The sequence below is a fragment of the Camelus bactrianus genome, chromosome 20, assembly GCF_048773025.1.
Source record: "Camelus bactrianus isolate YW-2024 breed Bactrian camel chromosome 20, ASM4877302v1, whole genome shotgun sequence".
Taxonomy (NCBI): Eukaryota; Metazoa; Chordata; class Mammalia; order Artiodactyla; family Camelidae; genus Camelus; species Camelus bactrianus.
In genome coordinates this window covers 19,261,016-19,282,812 of record NC_133558.1, presented here as the reverse complement: position 1 = coordinate 19,282,812, position 21,797 = coordinate 19,261,016, and the positions used below count along the sequence as shown (strand labels likewise).

The 21,797-nt window shown below is 50.4% G+C and overlaps 1 protein-coding gene across 3 annotated transcripts; it reads left to right on the top strand.

The window, feature by feature from the left end:
• Window positions 1-521: 521 nt before the first annotated feature.
• LOC105084052 (tripartite motif-containing protein 26) lies at window positions 522-21,148 on the top strand. 3 transcript variants are annotated; one of them, XM_010974085.3, is made up of 8 exons: window positions 522-678; window positions 11,264-11,747; window positions 11,917-12,012; window positions 13,321-13,551; window positions 17,557-17,579; window positions 18,068-18,183; window positions 18,413-18,445; window positions 18,988-21,148. In XM_010974085.3, exons 2-8 carry the CDS (start codon window positions 11,310-11,312, stop codon window positions 19,668-19,670), a joined length of 1,620 nt encoding a protein of 539 aa, XP_010972387.2. In that variant the 5' UTR covers window positions 522-678; window positions 11,264-11,309; the 3' UTR covers window positions 19,671-21,148. The 3 variants fall into 3 exon arrangements, with proteins under 3 accessions (XP_010972387.2, XP_010972386.2, XP_045365491.2); XM_010974084.3 differs by having other exon boundaries at window positions 524-678; window positions 11,147-11,747; XM_045509535.2 differs by having other exon boundaries at window positions 533-678; window positions 11,267-11,747.
• The last annotated feature ends 649 nt before the right edge of the window (window positions 21,149-21,797 follow it).

Genomic DNA, 21,797 nt, shown 5'->3' with positions numbered 1-21,797 from the left:
TGGTTTAAAGATCTTTTATGTAAAGCTCCCTACTCATCTAGGCGAATGGGAAATGGTAGTTAATGTTTGCAAATAGTTCCCCGAGGTTATCTTCTTGCTAAGATCCTTCCTGGTCCAGGAAGGAAATTTAGGCCACTTTGTGGGCAGGGAGTCCTATTTAATGTTGAGCACCTTGCGAGCGCCACTTCGCAGCCAAGCACCCTCAGACCCTGGTCCAGACCCGGGCTAAAATAGGGAGGAGTGGGTGGATTCTGGCATCCCAGAGCTCTACAGAGGGGTCTAGTTAGGCCTCAAAATACGGTTCCCTTCCACCTAGGAGCGCGGGAGCGCGCACCACGCGCCAAACTCGAGCTGCTGCAGTCTCGAAGCCTGGGCTCAGAACGATTTCAGTTTCCTTTCCGCCGCTGCTGCCCCACCCCCAGCGGCAGCCCGGGGATTTGCCCAGTGATCAGTGACGTATAGGGGACAAAGGTTCCCATTGGGAGACGGCGTTCGGCAGGGGCCAATCCGGGCGCTGGTCTGGGGGAAATCTCGGTGGAGGGCTCCGTAGAGCCCGGAGATTACCGGGCGGGGACGCGCCGTCGCGTTGGGTGCTGGCGGTGGAGCACGACCCGGAACTGACCGCCGCGGGAAAGAAGCGACCCCGGCCCGGGATTGGCGGCCCGGAGCTGGGGACCGGTGAGTAGGGGGCGCCCGGTGAGAAATGCAGCAAAGCAGCAGTCACACACGCGCCCCGGGGTCCGGGGGACCGAACGCGGCCGGGCCGCGCGCGGGGCGGGCTCGGGAGAAGGGTGAAGTTCGCCGCGTCCTCCCTCCCAATCTAATCCTCCTGCTTGCTTGGGCCTCCATTCGCTCCTTCCTCGTGGGTCTTCCTCGCTTTCCAGTTTCCAACTCAGGCACCGATCCATTCTTGTCTCTAGAGGCAGAAGTAAGCGGGCCCAGATGACAGTCTCGTTGCTTGGAGCCGAGTAGACGGCCAGTCTGGTTCCACCATCAAAGTCATGGTGGTTTTTTTTTTTTTTTTTAAATTTGGTCAGAATAAACCGGTTTAGCCACGTATACTTGGAGCTGTGCATTCACTCCCTCTTCCAGCCCATTAGCACATTAGCATTTTCCGTGCTGCTTTTCTCCCTATATGGCCTTAGAAAAGCGTGTAAATTTATCTTTGTGGAGCAAATGCAAGGCAAACTCCCAGTACATTCCAGATTTTGACACCACATTCATTCATGCATACAACAAATATCACTGTCAAGGACCGTGCCTGAGCCTCCTGTTTAGCTGTTAGCTAAAACCATAATCCCTAGAGTGTCCCCCACCCAGTTTAAAAGAATCAGCTTTTTAAAAAAATAGACTTTTTAAATATTCCTCAAATTGCAATTCTTTTTTTTTTAAAAATAGTCTTTATTTTCTAGAACATTTTTAGATGTATAGAAAAATTGTGATGATAGTACAGAGTTCCCATATACCCCAAACCTGTTCCCCATTCAACATCTTACATTTGTATAGAACGTTTGTTAAAATTAATGACCTATGATGAATATATAAATCACAATTGTACACTATAATTGGCTAACATACATAATGTATTCAGATTTCCTTCGTTTTTACCTAAGTACTTTTTCTGTTTCATGATCCCATCCTGGCTACCACATACCAACTACTTTTCATAATGCTCCGCTTGGCTGTGGCAGTTTCTCAGATTTTGTTTGTTTTTAATGATATTGAGAGTTCTGAGGAATACCCACCACCTATATTATATAGGCTGCCCCTCTTGGAATTCGTTTGTGTTTTTCTCCTAAGACTGGGCATATAGGTTACTAAGGGGAGGACCACAGAGGCAGATTGCCATTTTCATCACTTCACATCAAGGGAACATGCTTTATGACTTGATGTTGATCTTGATCACCTGGCTGAGATAGTGTAAGTATTCCCCACTCCTACCCCTCATACTGTACTCTTTGGAAAGTAGTCAAATTATGTGCAGCCGAACCTGAGGAGTGGGGAGTATGCTCTTCCTTCCTTAAGGGCAACTCTGTACATATATTATTTGGAATTTTTCTTCATGGAAGATGTGTCTTTTTCGCCTTATTTATTAACTTACTTAGTCATTTATTTGTATCACTGTGGGCTTATGGATATTTATTTTATAATTTGGGTTATAATCCAGTACTGCATCATTTTGTTGCAACTTTAACCAGTGGGAGCTCTTTGAAGTTGGCTCCCCTGCTCCTTTCTAGCATACATTTCTATAGATCTTTTTGCTGTTGAAAACACTTTCACTTATGTGACCTTGCTTGAACTTCAAACAGCCCAGCGAACTTGACAAGACGTTGTTATTCTTACCTTGTTAAGCAGTAAGGAAAGTGAGGCCCAAGAGCAACAGATGACTTCTTAGATGCCACTTACCCCAAAGGGAGTGACAGGCTATGCTCAGACTGGGGTGACTGCTACAGAAGACACTGAACTGCAGAAGAGAGACTGAGTTGAGGCTTTTTGGGGTGACTTCAGACTTAGACCTCCCCAGGATCAGAATAGAAAAGACATGGAGAAGGGAAGAAAGGTTTTGGAAAACAAAGGCTTAATTTGGCTGGCAACCAGGGTGAATTAAAACTTGCCAGTTTGGTAGAAATGCAGTGTTGACCTTTCCCCAACACTATATGTTGATCTGGGTAATGTTTGTGGCCAGGAGTGACTAATCTGAGGGGAGCCCTTGGAGCCTTCTGCTGAAGCAAGATTGTAAAGTGGGAAGGGGAGCGTGGTCGGGGAGAATGAAGATGATAAATGGGGCTCTGGAATCATGGGATAGCATTTAGTCCCATGAACATTTACAGACTTTGTGCCCGACACTGGAGATATGGAAAGATCACTGAGATGTGACCCATGGGTTCACATTCTGGATGGAAGAAAGATGGGTAGAAGTATCAATTAGGAAGTGGTGTGACAGTGCTGTGATAGCACTAATAATGTAATACAGTGTTTGCAGGAGCTTCCTGAGGGAGAGATTCATTCAGCTCGGAGGTGGGATGGGCACAGGAAGTACCTCACAGATAAGGGGGCAGATCTGATTTGAGCTTCGAAGGATAAGCTGGGACTGAGTAGATCATGTACTAGAGCGAGGGGTGGGATTGGAGGCGGTGAAGAAGGAGCTGTCTTTCCAGTTCAGTGTATCTAGCATTAGGCTGAGGCTAGATTGGTAAGTGGGGGCCAGATGATAGGGGCCCGGCTGTGCAGTTTTGACCTCAGTTAGGAGTTTTGAAGCAGGAGAGTGACTGGATGAGATTCATGTGTTTGCTGATCCTGGCAGGCTTTGCATAAGATATGCTACATTTCACGGAATCCGAGATGTCATCATTTATTTTATGTTCCATGTAGAAAAATGTCTTGCTAGTTAAATTATGGCATGCCAGTAATCACATTTCAAAGATGCTAACATATAACCACAAGGGTATCTCAAATTTGGTGAAAAGTGGTAACTCCCTAGCTGGAGGCTTAGGGCCTTCCTTTCTCCAAGGAATGAATGGTTAGAATATCTCCATTCCACTCACTCATAGATGTTGAGTTCACTTGAAGAAACTAAATTTGATAAACTGACTTTTTCCTGCCTGACAGCAGATTGTAAAAACAAACAAACAGTAAAACTGGGATGCCTGATCCAAGGATTTCGTCTACGTTTATTCTGCCTTAGTGGCTCTTGATCACAGTAGTGACTATGTTGCACAGTAAATGTGCTGATGCACTTGCCAAACCTTTATTTCAGTTTGTCCTGTGAATCACTTGGATGTGTCCTCCCAACTACATTTCTTCATGGTTATATTGAGACCCAGAAAGGTCAAGAATCTAGCCCCGACCTGCACAGCAGAGTAGCTGAAGCTGGGTGATGATCTGGATTTTCATGCCAACCCAGGACTCTTCACTGAAGGCTTTGGTTAGAATGGCAGCTGGGGTGGAAGAAGATTCACAATTTCTAGGCGTTATGGAGAGGGGCTGTGATGGCTGAGAGCAGGTTGGAGATCTGTCATGTCCTGGCAGGTCGTATTCTACCTGTGGGGCCCAGAGAGAGAACAGACCTGCCACTTGGTGTCTACCTTGGCCACAAGACATTGTCTAAATAAAGAGACTGATTTTTCTGCGTAAGCTCTTTGTATATTTCAGCCTAATAACTTTCAACAACTTCCTGTGCTATATATGGTAGCGTTTTTTTGTTTGTTTGATTTTTTGCAGATAATAGACAAGTCCAAGCTGGCTGGGCAGAAAAGGCATTTATTAGCTCCAGGGACACAAAAGTCCAAGGGTAGGCTAGCTTCAGGCACAGCTCGATACAGGTTTCACTAGATGCCATCAGGACCTGGTTTCTTTCACTTCATCCCTGGGTTGGCTTCATTCTCAAACATGCTAACCCTCTGGCTAGCTGTTCTAGCAGCTCCAAACCATATGACCTCACTTCTTGAAAGGTCTCGAGAAAAAGTTTTCAAGAATCTTTTTTTGCCCCTGTTTCTCAACTAGGTCTCCTTGTTACTGGCTGTAACTGAATCATGTTCTACCCCTGAAACAAGCACTGTGGCCAGGGGTGCTTAAGGCTCATTCTCTTGCTCCACCCTTGAGCTGAGAAGGAACTCCACCCTGACCACATGATCCCCAGAAAGGAACTGGGTAAAGTTGGCAGGAGAAGGAAGAATGAAACCCGGCAGACCCCCCCCCCCCAACTCAAAGATAAACATTTACAGCGCTTATTCATTGAATTAAGGGCACAGTATCTGATCTACTGCTGTAGGGCTGATTCCCTGGCCTGTTACTGGGCCTCTCATGCTGTTTCTTTCTATTATTTTTTTAAAAGCATTAAACACACACACACACAATGGGATTCTATTTCTCATTCATTAGATAGGCAAATTTTTTTTTTAGAGTATAAAGCATCTATTACATAACTTTTAAAAATTGAGGTATCATTGACATATTAGTTTTAGGTATACAACATAATGATTTGGTATTTGTGTATTTGTAAAATGATCACAATAGTCCTATGAACATCTGTCACCATAGTTTCAAAATGTTTTCTTCTTGTGTTGAGAGCTTTCAAGAGCCACTCTCCTACCTGCTTTCAAATATGCAGTACAGTTATTTACTATAGTCACTGTGGCGGAAATGTAAAAGGTGACAATATCAGGTGTTGGTGAGACCGCGGAGCAGCGTGGGTGCTTGTAGCCTGCTGATGGGGACGTACACTGGTACAGCCGCTTTGGAAGCAGTTTGGCCTGATACAGTCCAGTTGAGATGCATCCTACTTGCCCGTATTTACTAGGGCACTTGAGCAGAAATGTTCACAGAGTAGTGTTTGTGATTGTCCCAAACTGGAAACAACTCGGGGCCATGAGAAGTAGGCTACATCAGAAGTAGAATTATGTAATTGTCAGGAACAAAATCGGCTCACAATCACATGAATGAACCTTACAAGTGTGATGTTGGTAGCCCCTGCCCCCTCCAAATGCAATATGATTCCACTTATTTGAAGCTCTAAACCAGGAAAATTAAGCTGTATTGTTCATGGGTGCATACCTAGTACAAAACTGAAGAAGAGGGAAGGAGCGATTATCACTGTTATAATTTATTCCAAAGCAACCATTTTCTGGGACGCAGCTTTTTCTTCTCTCCTGGTTTCTGTGCGTTCCTGGAGCCAAACCTGCGATACTGTGAGCCGTGTTGTGCAGGTGATGGCAGCCCACTGTTATCGCTGCTGCGGGGAATCTGAAGAAATCGCCTCTTAGTACTTTCCTATCTTGCTGGAGGGAAGGGGCAAGCGGCTGAGATTGTTTGCACTCATTCAGCAGACACTTAGGAAGCATTTTGCAGGCATCTGATGCTCTGTGCCTGGACTTTATTCACTTCCTCAGCCAGTTTTTATTGTTTCCTCTGTGCCAGGCACTGTGCTAGATTCTGGGGATGAGGCAGATGCAGTCTCTGTCCAAACGTGGTGGGAAAAGCTGGTGTTAAATGAGTAATTATACTCACTAGATGTAAGCTTTGGGAGGGCAGGGATTTTCCAGTTTTTGTTCTCCGCTGTATCCTCAGTGCCTGTCACTTAGTAGTCACCCCAAAATATCATCAGCTATTGAATGAATGATGACAGCCTTCTCCTTAAAAGCCTCAGAGGCACTTTAAAGCCTTGTCCCATCACTTCCCAGTGGCTGCTGCCACCATCACCCCGACTATGCAGAGCTTGTCTCTGCGTGGCCTTGCACAGTGCTTCAGAGCATCGCTGATGTTCGGCCCTGTGGGGGAAAGTAACCTATGTGTGACCTCAAGAATGCACTGTCCACTATCTCCTGAGATGGCCTGGTGCCCAGCCCACAGCCACAACCAGGCTTGAAAATCTGGGGAGTCAAGGCCTTTGGTGTCATCAGCAGGGGCATGGGCACTCCTAGTATCCAGATCCAGATCACTCGCTTTTCGCCCTGAATTCTGTGCTCTCTGGCTTTGTTAGTGGTGTCTCACAGAAGTTCATTTCTAGGAGAATTTGCTTATTTCAGCCTAAGAAGTCAGGATTAATCTGGAGCCCCAAGAGCCCTTTGAACCCCTAAGGGGTTCCCATGGGGCATGGAGCCCGAGGCTGTGCTTTGGGATTACACGGAAGAAGGGCTCCTTGTTTGGAGCCTCACATGTGGACTTGAGAAGCAGCCTGGAGGCCAGAGTGCACTGCAGGGACTGGAGGGGTCCTTTCCCTCTGAAACTGGGCCAGGGTAGGGAGATGGTGAAGAGTGTGAGTGTCTGTCCCTTACCAGGTGTGGCATTCCTGGTGATGCTTCCCTCAGCTAGTTTTTGCAGCTCACAGTGGTTCTCACAGCAAAGAATTGCGCATGACATCCACATCCTGACTGCGTTGCCAGAAATATGTGGTGTCACCTCGGCCAGCCTGTTGACATACGCAGAGCAGGTATTTACAAGTCCCGGAGAGTAGTCGGGGACAGGTGGATCGTGGGGCAAGGGGAACTCTGGAAGTCGGGAGTGTCTCCAGTTCTGCCTGGTTCTGGGGAAACGCAACCAGCTTCTGGGTTATTGAAGGGACAGAAGACCTGCCTATCCCAGAGCAGGGGTGTGTGGCCTCTGGTACAAGGTAACTCCTGAAATGACTTCCTGCAGTCTCGGAATTCTCATTTGGGTAAAGGGCGTAGGGTGGACCACATCATCTCTAAGATTTTTTTCTGGCTCTGGCTTTCTGTGGTTTCTGTCCACCCAACAGCCAGGAATGGAGATAATGAGAATTTTACCCCCTTATTTTCCCCCAAACCTGTTAAGATAATCAGAATATGCTGAAGGCACAAAAGCAGAAAGGGCAGAATCTTGGGGGAGCTTGGTCAGTTGGGGAGGGGTTTAGGGAGAGGGTCAGTTTTGCGTTGTTGGCTCAAAAGGGTTGGATGTGGGGTGGGGAGCAGTTTGTTCAGGTCTGTTTCATCCGAACCCCGCTTCCTGTCATATCTAAGGCCAGGGTGCTTTTGGTCAGTGTCAGCAGTGCTACGTGCCCCTTTACTTCCGTCAGCACTCTTCAGCTGACAAAGCCCTTCTATTGGGATGACCTCATCGGAGCTTCCTGACAAAGGGGCTGGTATTTGACCCGCTTTCCAGTTTGCCTGGGCAGAGAAGAGAGTGGGGTGGGTTGGGCTGAGGCGTCAGCACCAGACACTGCTGTGCGCTCTTGGGAAGGTGCTTATCCCTGAGCCTCGGTATCCTCCGAAGAGTATCCTGATCATTAAATGACATAAGATGTGTAAGTGGCAGATAAGGTGGGTCCTGTGTAAGTGCTGCTGCTAAGAAGTCATCAGTCACCTGGGTATGGGGTTAGAGCCCAAACTTGACCCTGAATTCAACCCACAGATTTGCACCTCAGTTCTTGCATGTATTCAGCAATGCTATAGTCAGCCGTCTTCAATATGTGTTCTGTGTTCAAGGTGGAGCCTATATAACCAAGTAATGGGACTGAACATAGAAATGGACTGTGTATGTTTTGTTTGTCTCGTTCAGGAAGACTCTCAAACAAGTGCACATACAATTAGCGTTGCCTTCACTCCCTCTGAATCCATTCATTTGTTCAGTGCCTCTGTATTGAGCTTCTGCAAGTGTCAAGTGATTTTCAACATCTTTGGTAGTTACAGGCCCTTGTATGGATTCTTTTAAGAAGAATGGAAAACTCTAGCCCCTCTCCTGAGAAAACTTTTTATTTTATTTTATTGAACCATTGAAAAGTTAAGTTGTGGTCTTATAGTCCTAAATATTACAGCATGCATTGCCTAAAAATATGGATATTCTCAGACCTAACTTCAATAAATGCCCTTAAAAGTCAATAATCATTTCTTAATATGATCCAATACCCAGTCTTTTGTCAAATTTCCTCTAATTGTCCCCAAACTGTTTTTATAGTTTTTTTAAAACCAGGATCCAATCAAGGTATTTGCATTTGGTTGCTATTTCTCCTTAGTCTTTTAAAATCAAGAATAACTCTGTTTTATCTCTTATGACATTTGCTTATTCTGGACTTATGTGATTGTTTCCTCGTGGTGTAGTTTCGCTCATTCCTCTATCCCTCATATTTTCTATAAACTGGAAGTTAGGTTGAAAGACTTGATTAGATTCATCCACGTCAAACATTTTTGGCAGGACTACTTCAAGGGTAACGTGCAATTCACATGGTGCCATGTTGGGGAACATATGCCAGTTTGTCCCTCTATTAGCGATGCTGGATTTGGTTCCTGACTAAGGCCACCTCCAGGTCTCTCCCTTATCAATGTACATTAGGGAGTAACCTACTGGGTGGTACTTTGGCACCATGGGACAGTCCTGTCGCCCAGTACCTTTCACCTCACGGTTTTAGCATCTATTGATGATCTTATTATAATGGGAATTGCAAGATGGTGTTTTTCTAATTCTATTATCCGTCCTACACTTATTTACCAGTGTTCTTCTATAATCCCTAGACAGGTTTGTTCATCTAGTACGTATGCAGTCGTTTTTTTTTTTTAATGGCATTACCGGGGATTGAACCCAAGACCTCATGCATACTAAGCACGTGCTGTGCCACTGAGCTATAACCCCTGTGCCCGATCATTTTCATGTAGTGTCGGGGGTTTAGAAGTTCATCAAAGCCCAGCATGGAGGCTGGGTGAAGATCACCTGCTCTAAGTAATGAGGGCACCTGACTGTGTCAGGTTTTGTATGGACAGAGAGCTGTAGCTGAGCTCTTGATAGTCCTTTTTATTCTTCCAATAACTTGCAACAGAATTAAATTCCCAGCCCCAAAGATAACACACGCTGTCCCCCTACAACAACAAAAGAAACAAATAAGTTTTTGAACTACCAAGCCCCTCAGCAAACGGAGCTGGTGAAGGACTCCAACGCCCACAGGAATCACCAGCACTGTGGCCCTTTCCTCCGTCCCAACCCTCTGTCAGGCTGTGTCACCTGGAGGTGCTGGGTCAGACTTACTTTCTCAACAGTGAAACCAAGGAGTTGGACCTGGCATTTCCTAGGATTTTACTAGTAATACTAGCATTCTAAGAACTTTATTACCTTCATTTGCCAGTTAAATTCCTTAATTCTTTCATTTGAGCTGTGTAGGTACATGTCTTCTCTACACTCATTACATCTCTAAAAGTCGCTCATCTCCAAATCCATCAGAGCTTCCGTCAGCCGTGAAGCCCTTACATTTGTACAGAACTTTTACTCTATAAAGCACTTTAACAGTGCTGCGTTAGAGCCTCAAGAAGTAGACTTTAGATTCCTGTGTTGTTTTCTCTTTGGGGCTTTATTTCTAGCTCATTCATGTCACTGCAGTGAAAGAACTCGAAGGCCAGTGAACTCGGTTGTAATGGACTTTCATGTACATGATCAGTAATCATATTGATTTGCCTGCGGTTCCAAGGGCTTCATTCCAGCCTCGCAGTTACCTGCGCACCCTGGCTGCCGGCTGTCTTCCCACGAGTTGCTTTCTGTGGGTCTGTGGCAGAGCATATGCCCCAGCCCCCTGCCCCACGAGGCCCACGTTTGCTTTAAATCGGGAGCACGTGTGTCACTATGGTGGTGCACCCTCACTTCCTCTCTTGCTGCAACTTTAAATTTCTGCTCTTGCTCTACTTGTGCTTTGAGTAGATTTGGGAGCCAAGGGTTCTGGGTTCTCTTAGATTCTCCTCTGTACCGTGCTTATGCTTAGTCCTTTCAACATGATTCCTTTACTCAACCCACTTAAAAACCCTTGAAGGTAAGTATCACTCTCCCCATTTTATGGATGGATGAACTGAGGCTCAGAGTATTAAATGGGTTCTCTCTTGTCACACAGAGTTGGAGACAGGAGGCAGCAGTTGGGTTGGGTGTGCTGAGGCTCCCTAACCTCAAACAGGAAGTGGGCCAGGCCTGCAAAGGTAAACAGGACTAAAGTCCTCTTTGTGCTCAGCTTCTGGGCTCCCTGTGAGGGCTAAGCCCTCATCAGCACATCACAGTCACAAACTACCTGAGAATTCCTCCCACATTAGTTTCAGTCGCCCTTATTAGCAGCACAGTAGCGAAGCCAGCTACACGGGGGAGTCACAGCTGAGAATGAGTCCAGTGTGGCCAGGCCATGCTCTGCCGGCAGGCTGGGTCTAGGTAGAGACCAGCGTTCCTGGGGAAGTGAAACAAGTCAAAAACTTCAGCACAGCCCAGGGAAACATCTATAAAGGAGGACACTGAAACTCAGGCTCTTGGTGCTTCTTGAGTCTTGATAAAGAACCTCAGTGCACTTAGCTCTTAGACCCCGAAATCTGGAGGGCAAACAAAGGAATCTTTTAACTCTGTCAGGGCCCCCCATGAAGAGTTGAGCAGCTTGTGCACTGCACAAGTAAGGCATCGCTGTGTATGTAACAGACATTGCAGATTTGTATATTATGTCGATTTTCCAGCTAGTTATCTAGTGTCTTATTTTGTCATAATTGGTACATTAGAGCAATTTCCCAACAGATGGAAGGAAAGGGTCTTGAGGTAGGAGTGCTTTCCCAGCAGCACGGCATGGGCTGGTGGCAGCCCTGCTCTCCCTTCTCTGGGCCTCAGTTTCCTCATCTGTAAAATGAGTGGTTGGACTTGAGGATCGGTAAGGTCCTATCGCTCTGATTTTGTGTGAGCCTTGTAGGAGCTGCTCAGCGTCTGTCGAGTGACAGATTGGTCACTGGAGCTGGCAGCCCTGTACGAGGCTGCCACTGCTGCCCCCCTGCTGTGCCTGCTCTTGACTCCATGTCTGGTCTCCAAGGAGAAGTCCCACCAGCGAACAGGGACCCCTCTGAGCTAAGGACACCATGGCCACGTCAGCACCACTGCGGAGCCTGGAAGAGGAGGTGACCTGCTCCATCTGCCTCGATTACCTGCGGGACCCGGTGACCATTGACTGTGGCCACGTCTTCTGCCGCAGCTGTACCACCGACGTCCGCCCTGTCTCAGGGGGCCGCCCCGTCTGCCCCCTCTGCAAGAAGCCTTTTAAGAAGGAGAACATCAGGCCCGTATGGCAGCTGGCCAGCCTGGTGGAGAACATTGAGCGGCTGAAGGTGGACAAGGGCAGGCAGCCAGGGGAGGCGGCCCGGGAGCAGCCGGACCCGCATCTGTGCGCGCGGCACCGGGAGAAGCTGCACTACTACTGTGAGGACGACGGGCAGCTGCTGTGCGTCCTGTGCCGGGAGTCCCGGGAGCACAGGCCCCACTCGGCCGTCCTGGTGGAGAAGGCCGCCCAGCCCCACAGGGTAAGCCTTCCTCACCCCCGCAGGGCGGGATGCTCTGCTCGGCATCCACCTGGAGGCCAGGCTCGGCTCAGACCCCTTTGAAGGCTTCTTGCTGCGGAGGACCAGCCAAGTCCTCCCTCCTGCCTCAGGCCAGAGCGTCCACCTGTCCCCACTGCTTGTCTTTCTACAGGAAAAAATCCTGAACCACCTGAGTACCCTAAGGCGAGACAGAGACAAAATTCAGGGCTTTCAGGCCAAGGGAGAAGCTGATATCCTGGCTGCGCTGGTAAGTGAGGCTGTAGAGGGGAAGCCCTGAGGCCGAGAGGAGCAGGAGCTCCCAAGGCCCAGCTGCGGGGCACCCGGCTCCCTGGGAGACGGAGCCCTGACTGGACTGGCAGCCGGGGGGCCTGGGCTTTGGCTCAAGCCCTGCCAGTCTGGGCTCTGTGCTCTGGGCCCACTTCCTCGTCTCGCGAGTGAGTGGGTTGCCTGGATGTCAGCTAAGGTCCTTCTCCTTCTGTGACTCTGCTGCAGGCCATGTCTGCTTGGCAGAGCCAGAGTGCAGGGAACCAAGTAAGGCCCAGCCTGGTTCTTCCTTCAAAGAGAGGGAGAAAGACATATTCCTGAGAGTGCAGGGGAGCCGAGGGTTTGGAAGGTCGGAGCTGGCTCCAGGATAAGAACTGAGAGAGGTAGGCTGGGCAAGGCCTGACCAGCTCTGAGGACACTGTGTCTAGTGAGTCCTGTGCCTGTGGTTGCCAGTAGTTAGAAAACAGGCAGCGTGTGTGTGCTTGATTAGAGATGGGATCAGAGGGGGAAATCCGATAAGAGGATTCCAATTTTCTGGGGGAAAGTCAGTTGGGGAAGTAGACACTATGGAGGGATGTTGGGGCCAGTCCCAGCAGTGACCAGTTAGGCACTGGGAGAGAGACAGAGTGAAGCGGGAGGTGGCTCAGGACCAGGGAGTACCTCTAGGCCCTCATTGTGCAAGGACGCCTCCAGCCCAATATTAATTAGTCAGTGAGAGAACCGAGGATGCTGATCAGATCCCTGGCTGGACACGGCAGGGAAACTCGGAGGCGGTAAAGGACATGGTCCCTGAGCACAGACGTTCCAGTTTCACTGAGGAAACAGGATAGAGTCTTACATGTTAGGGATGGGGCACACACACAGAACTTTATACATAATGGAGGAGGGGTGCTGAAGAGAGGATTGGTCAGGCTCAGATGAAGTTTATCAAGGGAAACTTCCTGGAAGAGGCAACTCACAGCAGTTGGTATCCAGGAGGGAAGTGTGCTGGCTTGCAATGTTCCTCAAAAGGCCCCAGAACATACTGGTTTACCTAGGACAGATCAGTGGCAGGTGGAGTCAGGGGTCCAGTCCCGTGGTGTCTGAGGGAACTGAACTGATGGACTTACTGTGTCTTTGAGGAAAGGAGGTCAGCCCAGGAGTGCTCTAAAGCCCCTTCCAGCCCAAACAGTGTAGAATTCATGAACGGAGGTAGCTCGGAGCCAAGACCCAGCCTGTGCACCAGATCCTGGAGGGATAGTCCACCCCGGGGCGGAGGCGTCACCCCTTCTCCCCCTTCCCACCCCTGCAGAAGAAGCTCCAGGACCAGAGGCAGTGCATCGTGGCTGAGTTTGAGCAGGGCCACCAGTTCCTGAGGGAGCGGGAGCAGCACCTGCTGGACCAGCTGGCGAAGCTGGAGCAGGAGCTCACAGAGGGCAGGGAGAAGTACAAGACCAGGGGCGTCGGGGAGCTGGCCCGGCTGGCGCTGGTCATCTCCGAGCTGGAGGGCAAGGCGCAGCAGCCGGCTGCAGAGCTCATGCAGGTGAGAGACCTTCCCGGGGGCAGGGAGCCCGGAGACCAGGGCCACGACCTACGGCCCTGCTCCTCACTTACAGGACCTTGGAGAGGCACTTCCTCTCGGGGCCTCAGTTTTCTCATCTGAAGCATGGAGATGATAATCCTTATTCCCGCCACTTAGTCCATGAGCATAAGATGAGATAATTGGCATGGTGTCACTTCAAAAAGTGAATTTTCTACCAAAAAAAAAGTTTAAAATATTAAAAAGTGCTGTAGCAATGGAAGGGAAGATTACTAGTACATTCGTTACTATTCTCCACCCTCATCACTGCCATCACGAGCCTGTCTTCTAACAAGTCACTGGCAGACACTGGGCCAGGGGAAGCTCTTGATGGTTCTGGAGATGAGGAAGCCTATAGGGTTGGGGTGGCTGAGGGAAGGCTGAATGGCGGCTTCTCTCAAGGACCCAGAGGGTCTGGAGGGGATGGGCAGCTGGTGAAGGAAGACAGAGGCAGCCGTGGTTTTCTCTGGGACTGTGAAATTACCCTCAAGAGAAAAAGGTAGAGAGCAGGCAGGGTGCCTCTGGAGCACTTCCTGGAGGAGGTGGCTTTGATGCTGCGAAAGGGAGTCATGGACTGGAGAACAGGTTGCCAAGTTGAAGTGACACCACAACTCCTTCCACCGGAGCCTCCCAGAGGAGTCATACTGCGTTGAATGGGGCTCAGCAGCCTTTGGAGGGAGCATGCTCGATCTTTCTGCTTCCATGGGCCAGGAGAAGGCCTACGTAATAATCTCTTCCACTTGTGTTGCTGGGGGTGGTTGGGCCTGTCGGCTGTGGAACTACCTAGGATCTCCCCTAGGAAAATGCTGTCTCTGGCCAGTGGCAGGGCCAGTCGGTAGTGGGACGCTGGGGAGACATGGTCAGGCGAGCCCTCCAGGTACCTGTGCCAGGACAGGTAGCCTCTGCCTGCCTCTCCACCTTTGTGGATTCCGACTCATGCATCGGGACTGGCGGGGACATAGAGCTCTTCAGGCCAGCACCCCCGATGAAGTCACTGAGGGCCAGAGAGTGGAAGCGTTTGTCCTGGGCCTCTGGACTTTTGTTCTTTTCTCTCACTTTGTCCAAATGTCTCTGGCTCCTTCCTTTCCTCCAGATGTCATTCTGTTCCCTTGAATTTCTCTCTTGAACTCTGACTGGGTCACTTGCTGCCTTTCCCCCTCCCCCACCTTCTCCTTCGGGGATGCACATCCTTCCTTTCCCCACAGCTGCCGGTTTCCTTTCCCTGCAGCCGCCGCCACCGTGTGGTTGTGTGCTTGTTGGAACAGAGAGAGGGACGCAGCTGGGGTGCTGTGGGGGCTGAGATCCCGTTGCGTCTGCCCAGAGGGGAGCCTCTCCCCATCCACCCAGAAGAGCCTCCGAGACCACTCAGACTGAAAGCATCCCTGGGGCCGGGTGGGAGGAGTGAGGGAGAAGAAGTGGGTGTCTGCCGAAAGCCAGGACAAGAAGTATTGGTGCTGGTGCGTTGTATCTGTGTGTTTTGTTTGCGTTTGCTTTTGCGGCAGGGGAACTGGACAGCTAACTCCTGAATTGTCACTAGTACTTCCCCAGAGATTATTTGACTGTCAATGGACAGTAAGAATGAGGCCCTATTAAGACAGGGGCCCTGATCCAAAAGTGGTAGAGAAATACAGGTGAGAGGGAAAAGCAATGGGACAAAAGATGAAAAACAGAGGCCCTTTGACAACGGTGATAGAAAAAGAAAGAAAGGTCTCTGGACCGGGAATATCAAGACATTAAAGGGAACTAGGGGATAAGAGAGGCCAGAGAGACACTGGAGCCCTCCTGCTTCAGCCCCGCACGGCCTTGCAGGGCAGGGTGGCAGGTCACACGTCTGCCTCTCCCGCTGCTGGTCGCCTTCCACACCCATGAATAGCCTTCGGGAGTGCTCTCTGTTAATGCCCAGCATGTCCGTGACGCCTGCCCCAGCCCCTCTGCTCTGACGGCCTGTTTCATGACAGCCCCAGGCATCTGGGGGAGAGAGGCCGTCCAGGAGCCTTGGGCAGGTTGCTTCCCTCTGGAGGCCCTGTGTGAGGCTGCAGGTCGCCCCAGTCTCCCCTTCTGTGTCCTTTGGGAGAAGGGTTCCTGCACTGGTGCTCCGGGTCCTCACAACCTTTAACCCTTAGATGGGCTTCATTCTCTGTTCTAGCAACTCCTGTGTCACCAAATATGTCCCCTTGGCTCCCTGACCCCACCCACCCACTGCCCTTTTATTTGCCCTTTGATACCACGAATCTCGGCAGAGTTGTTGGCATACCCTCTCTCAAGATTTGTCACCCTGACCTCTGAAGCCGGCTTGGACTTCCTTCTTGTGACGGACAGATTAGAGGGATTTGCCAGCAACTCACAGCCAGTCCCCGGGCAGTTGCTTTGTGGTTGGGGCGGGTGGAGTTCTGACCTCTTGTATGGCCTCCCCTGGAGCAAAGCCCCAAGTTCTTCTTGAGGCTTGCTGGAACAGTCCACAGCAGCCACAGTTGGGTGATGTTCCATTTGTTTCCCAAATCTCGCTCTCTCAAAGAGGCCAGGCTGCGCCCACCCTCACTTGGTCCCCCTTCACGCTCCTCCCCTTCCTACAGCACTCACCCCATCACAGCATAGCGTAATGGATTTGTCGTGTTGATTGTTTGCTCTCTGCTTCCCCCTACTAGGCATTTGTGTCTCTTTTTCTTCCCTGCCCTATCCCAGGCTTCTAGAGTGGTGCCAGACACACGGGAAGCACTTAATTAACATTCGTGGAATGAGTGAAAGGAAGGCAAAAATTAACAGAATATTATGGAGGCTTTAGACTCATAAAAGAGAAACAACCAGCATCTCACAAGAATCCCCTCCCCATGTCCTGTCACTTATATGACACCATCCTCCCTCCTGCTCAAGCCACTGCCTGTCCTTGATTATCCTTCACCAGTGTGCCCAGGGTCTCAGACACACCTGGAATGTGCAGCTTCCCTGACTCCAGTGAGTTCAGGCATCGTTAGTTCTCACCTGGTCCACAAAATAGCCTCCACACTGACCCCTGGCTGTCCCCGCTGCCATGTTCACAGTGCTTCCCTTAACCCATTCTGATCTGATTGATCACTTGGGATTTGGCCAGCTGCTGAATCAAGCAAGTTATTTCTCTCCTGGTAACAATATTCAGACGTGAGGGGTCTAGAGCTGTCAGGGCAGCTGCCATGCGGTCACCCAGAGAGCCGGTTACTTCCATCTGGTAGTTTCACTCACCTCAAGGGATGTTGTCCTGAGCTGTGTAGTCAATGTTGGGCTCACCACCACTGTATCCAAAATAGAGCCAAGGAAAAAGGGGAAGTAGAATGGGATTTCTGTTTTTAAAGGACGTGACCCCAAAATTATAGTCATTGCTTCCTTTCACATCGTGTTGGCTGGAGCTTAGTCACGTGACCAGGCCTGGTTACAAGGGAATCTGGGAAATGTAGTCTTGCTGGGTGGCCCTGTGCCCAGCTATTACTCCACGGGTTCTGTTATTACAAGGAAGAAGGGGGAAATGGGTCCTGGAGGACACTTAGCAGTCTGAGCCGTGTGGAAAGCAGATCACATATAGCACTCCTCTACTTGAAACCCTTTGGTGGCTTCCTACTGAATGTGGAATGGAACTTGAACTCCTTGCTCTGCCTGTCCAGCCCTGCATGATTTGGCCTCCTCTCCCAAGCCCCTTCCCACCTTGCTTGCTTCCCATTCTTCACCTGGCCAGCACCTTCTTCAAATCTCAGTGCAAGTGTCATCCTCTCAGAGAAGTTGGCTGTCATCCCCTGCCCTCCCTCTGTCATTATGATTACTTTGTTTATTTACTTTATTTTTTTGTTGTTTTATCCAGTGCCGCCACTAGAATGTCAGCTCCATAATGAGGGGCCGCATTTATTTTGTTCAGTGATGCATCCCCGGTCTTTAATAGTGTTGATGCGTATGAATGATGTCTTCTTAGAGTCACATTGATGCTTATGCTGTCTTCTCTTCCAGGACACCAGAGACTTCTTAAACAGGTACAAGAGTTTCCTCTCCACAGTGCACCTCATTTTCCTGTTCCTGTGTCCTTGTCCCTGTTCCTTGACCATGGTCCATTTCAGTTAATGGGGAGTGATGTGGGGCCAAAGGGACCCGTACTCCATGGTTCATCCTGACGACCTTCCCTCCTGGGAAGCAAGAACACATCCTTGAGAACTGGCGGAGACTTGCTCTGTACCAGAGCATCTTCCCTGTTACCTCCAACTCCTGGGTCCACGATCTATATCTGTGATGGGACAGGGTGGCAAGGGTAGGGCGTGGCTTGGCAGACAAAAGTGCCCTGGATGTTGAGTCTGCTGATGGTCGTAAGTCCTGGCTCAGTCCTGGGCAGTTCACTTAGTGTCTCTGAGGCCCTGTCTTTCTGTTGCCTGGGGATGATCATACCTTTCCCTCCCCCTCCACACGTGTGAGAGTTGAGAGTAATGTAAGGAGATCTGAGTAACAGGTTTGTCTGTCATCTTCTCAGGTATCCACGGAAGAAGTTCTGGATTGGGAAACCCATTGCTCGAGTGGTTAAAAAAAGGACAGGAGAATTCTCAGATAAACTTCTGTCTCTGCAGCGAGGCCTGAGAGAATTCCAAGGTGAGGACTGGGGAGGGCATGGGTGCTGCTTCAAGAAGAGGGTGCCGGCTCCTTTCTGCCTGATTCTCTGCCCTCACTCCTCTGAGGCCTCCTGGTTGTTTTCTCTTCTTAGGATCTGAGGGCTGGAGCCTTGTTGTGAAATTAGTACTGTCTAAGTGAGAAAGGACCCATAAGTTTGCTGGGCTTGAGGGTCACTGCATGAGGGTCACTGTCCTTTTTTTCTCCCCAGGGAGGCTGCTGAGAGACTTGGAATATAAGACAGGTGAGTATCTAAAGGGTCGTCCCCAGATTTCCCTCAAATAAACAATACTCTCCCCACGGGGAGCCTTGCTGCCCGCAGGTAGCCCACTCTCTTACACCAGCTGCACATCTAAAGCCCCCACCTTGCATTTTCTGGCCAGTCTGCTGCTCCAGTCTGCACTGGAGGCCCCCATTTGCTAGTCTGACCCTTCCGGCCCCGTGTTTGGTTATTCTGTCCTCAGAGGTCCTGCCACGGTGAGTCCTTTTCCCTGCGACTGAGTTCCTTCTTACCTGCCCTATCACGTGGCTCCTGTATTCAGAGCAAACTGGGACGGCTTCCTAAGGCCAGAGGCCTCTCTGCCCCAGGCCCAGCCACTGACCTCCGCCTCCGCCCTGCCGTCAGGTCGTGCACCGCACACCCGAGGGGCCTGTTCACATGGCCGTAGGTGTGGAGAGAGCCCATTGGATCGTGCAGTGTGGCAGTCCTGCCATGGACACCGTGGAGACTGGGGGTTCCCTCCCAGCCTGCTGATGACACTGTTACTTCTTCCTTTGTCCCCACAGTGAGTGTCACCCTGGACCCACAGTCGGCCAGTGGGTACCTGCAGCTGTCGGAGGACTGGAAATGTGTGACCTACAGCAGCCTGTACCAGAGCGCTTACCTGCACCCGCAGCAGTTTGACTGTGAGCCGGGGGTGCTGGGCAGTAAGGGCTTCACCTGGGGCAAGGTCTACTGGGAGGTGGAGGTGGAGAGGGAGGGCTGGTCCGAGGATGAAGAGGAGAGGGACGAGGAGGAAGAGGGGGAAGAGGAGGAGGAGGAAGAGGAGGCCGACTACGGGGACGGATACGACTATTGGGAAACGGATGAGGACGAGGAATCGTTGGGGGATGAAGAGGAAGAAGAGGAGGAGGAGGAGGAGGAAGTTCTGGAAAGCTGCCTGGTGGGGGTGGCCAGAGACTCGGTGAAGAGGAAGGGCGACCTCTCCCTGCGGCCGGAGGACGGCGTGTGGGCGCTGCGCCTCTCCTCGGCCGGCATCTGGGCCAACACCAGCCCCGAGGCTGAGCTCTTCCCGGCGCTGCGGCCCCGGAGAGTGGGCATCGCCCTGGATTACGAAGGGGGCACCGTGACTTTCACCAATGCAGAGTCGCAAGAACTCATCTACACCTTCACTGCCACCTTCACCCGGCGCCTGCTGCCCTTCCTGTGGCTCAAGTGGCCCGGAACACGCCTCCTGCTGAGACCCTGAGCCCCGACTCCTGCTCCCAGCCCCACACCTGCAGATGCTTCACTTCTCTGGAATTCCAGTGCTCTGTGGCAGGGGAGGAGGTGCCTGGCCAGAGCACCCAGATCAGGAGAGAGGTGGGACCCCTGTCCGCTGCCACTCCCCTCCCTGTGGCTGTGGCCCCCTTGAGATCTCACTCCGTGCTGTTCCCTCCATCCTGCCCTAAAGCTCTTCTCCCACCTCCAGGGGTTCCCAGGCTGACTTCTGACCATGAAGTCCTTGAGGTCTCCTCCCTCCCTCCTGCCCATGGCCTTTGACCCAGCTCTGCCATCTCCTTGTTCAGTAAGAGGCAAGGCAGCATCTTCTTGCCCAGTGTGGCATCCAATGCCAGCTGCTCTTAGGAAAGACCAGTTGACTCCTACACCCAGGGCCATTTTACTCTTCTCTAATCCCATACCTTCCCTTTGCCCAAGCCCACTTTGCCACCTGCCTTTCCTGGTACTTTCAACACACCTACTGCCATCCCAACTCAGAGTCAGTCATACATGAAAATGTTGAAAATGAGCTGAGTGGAATTCCACTGAGGCGTCCTAGGCCATTGAAGCCGCCTAGAATGCCCGTGGAAAGCATCTCCTCGTAAGGTCCAGAGTCCATGCTTCTCTGAGACCAGGGCTGAGTTTGTGGGGTTTCCAGAAGTGGGAGCGGGGCCTCCCTGAAAGCATCTAAGGGCCGAGGTGGGGATCGGGATATATGCGGCTTTGGGGTAACAGTATCACCTCTAGGGGATGGTCCTCAGGAGGAGAGTTTTTGAAAGAATCCAGGGTATCCTGCTCTTGTCATTGTCAGTCCATATAAAAACACCAGGGCAAAGAAAATATCCAGTCAAGCAAAACCTGTCCTGCCTTGGAAGCCCTGATCTGTTTTTGCAGCAGGATATTAAGCTTCCATCATTGGCCCTACTCAAGATCCAGGTTCCTTTTTCCCAGGAACGGGGCTGGGGAGGGCAAGATGGCTGTGCCAGGAGAAGGCAGCAGGTGCCCCCACCTCAAGAACCCACAAATCTTCATGTCAAGAGAGGAATCAAAGCGTATCTTCTTTGCCCACGGGCCCAACCCACGTCCCCGTCTCTGTCCAGGCTCTGCTAGTGCTTGCTGTTTGGCACAAGCTCCTGCTCCAGCCATATTACCTCGCAGCCTTCGACCTCATCCATCCCAAGCACTCTGCCAGCACCCAGCTTAGCCAGTCTTAACTCCTCCCCCTGCTCTAAGAGACTGTTCCCAGCCGCTGTGGATCTCGGTGGTCTCTTCGCCTCGACATCATCTGAAGTTGCACTCTGTGTATTTCACGTGCTGCCTGAGTCATGCACATCTGATTTCTGCCTCTAGTTTTGTAAGCTCCTTGAGGGCGGATACTGTATCTTATACTTCTCTTATATTTTCCATAGCACCTAGTGCAGTGCTGGGCACAGAGTAGGTGCTCAATAAAAACATGTTGAATAAACAGCCTGGGATTCGTCTATAACTCAGATATTACCAAACCTTTGCAGTCTGTGGCTACAAAGAGGTTCCGCTGACAGCGGTAGCCCAGGGCTTCTCTCCTGGGCCCCTTCTGGGTCCTTGAGAACTCTGCAGCTTTGCCTACTGTCATCTTCATACATGCATGTCATTTCTGGAAGTCCCCAAAGAAGAGCCCTTCCATGGGACACTTAATCAGCCATTGCCAAGGTTCCATCTCGTTCTTCCTCTCCTGCAGTGGTGGCCCTGCACTGAGGTTCCGTGTCTGTGGAGTGTGGGGCTCCCACGAGAAGGGTGACGTCCGGCATGACACACCCACAATCCTTCCTAGGAAAATAAACTGCCCCAAAGGAAATGTCACCTACAGAGATTCAGTGCTGTCTCCAGTACATTCAACTATCTGACCATTTCCTGTCCTCTTTTGATTTTCTTAAATTGCCATCTTAAAGGTAGAAAAAGGAGGGTTACACAAAGTACCTCCAAGATCATACTAGTGGCAAAGAGCACATTTCCTCCCTGTACTCTCGTTTGTGGACTCATTCATGTTTCCCCTTTTTAAAAATTTTACTTTTTCTTTCTAAATACATGTGTGCAAAGTGTGTGGGTTATTGGAAATGACATGCATTATTATTATAGT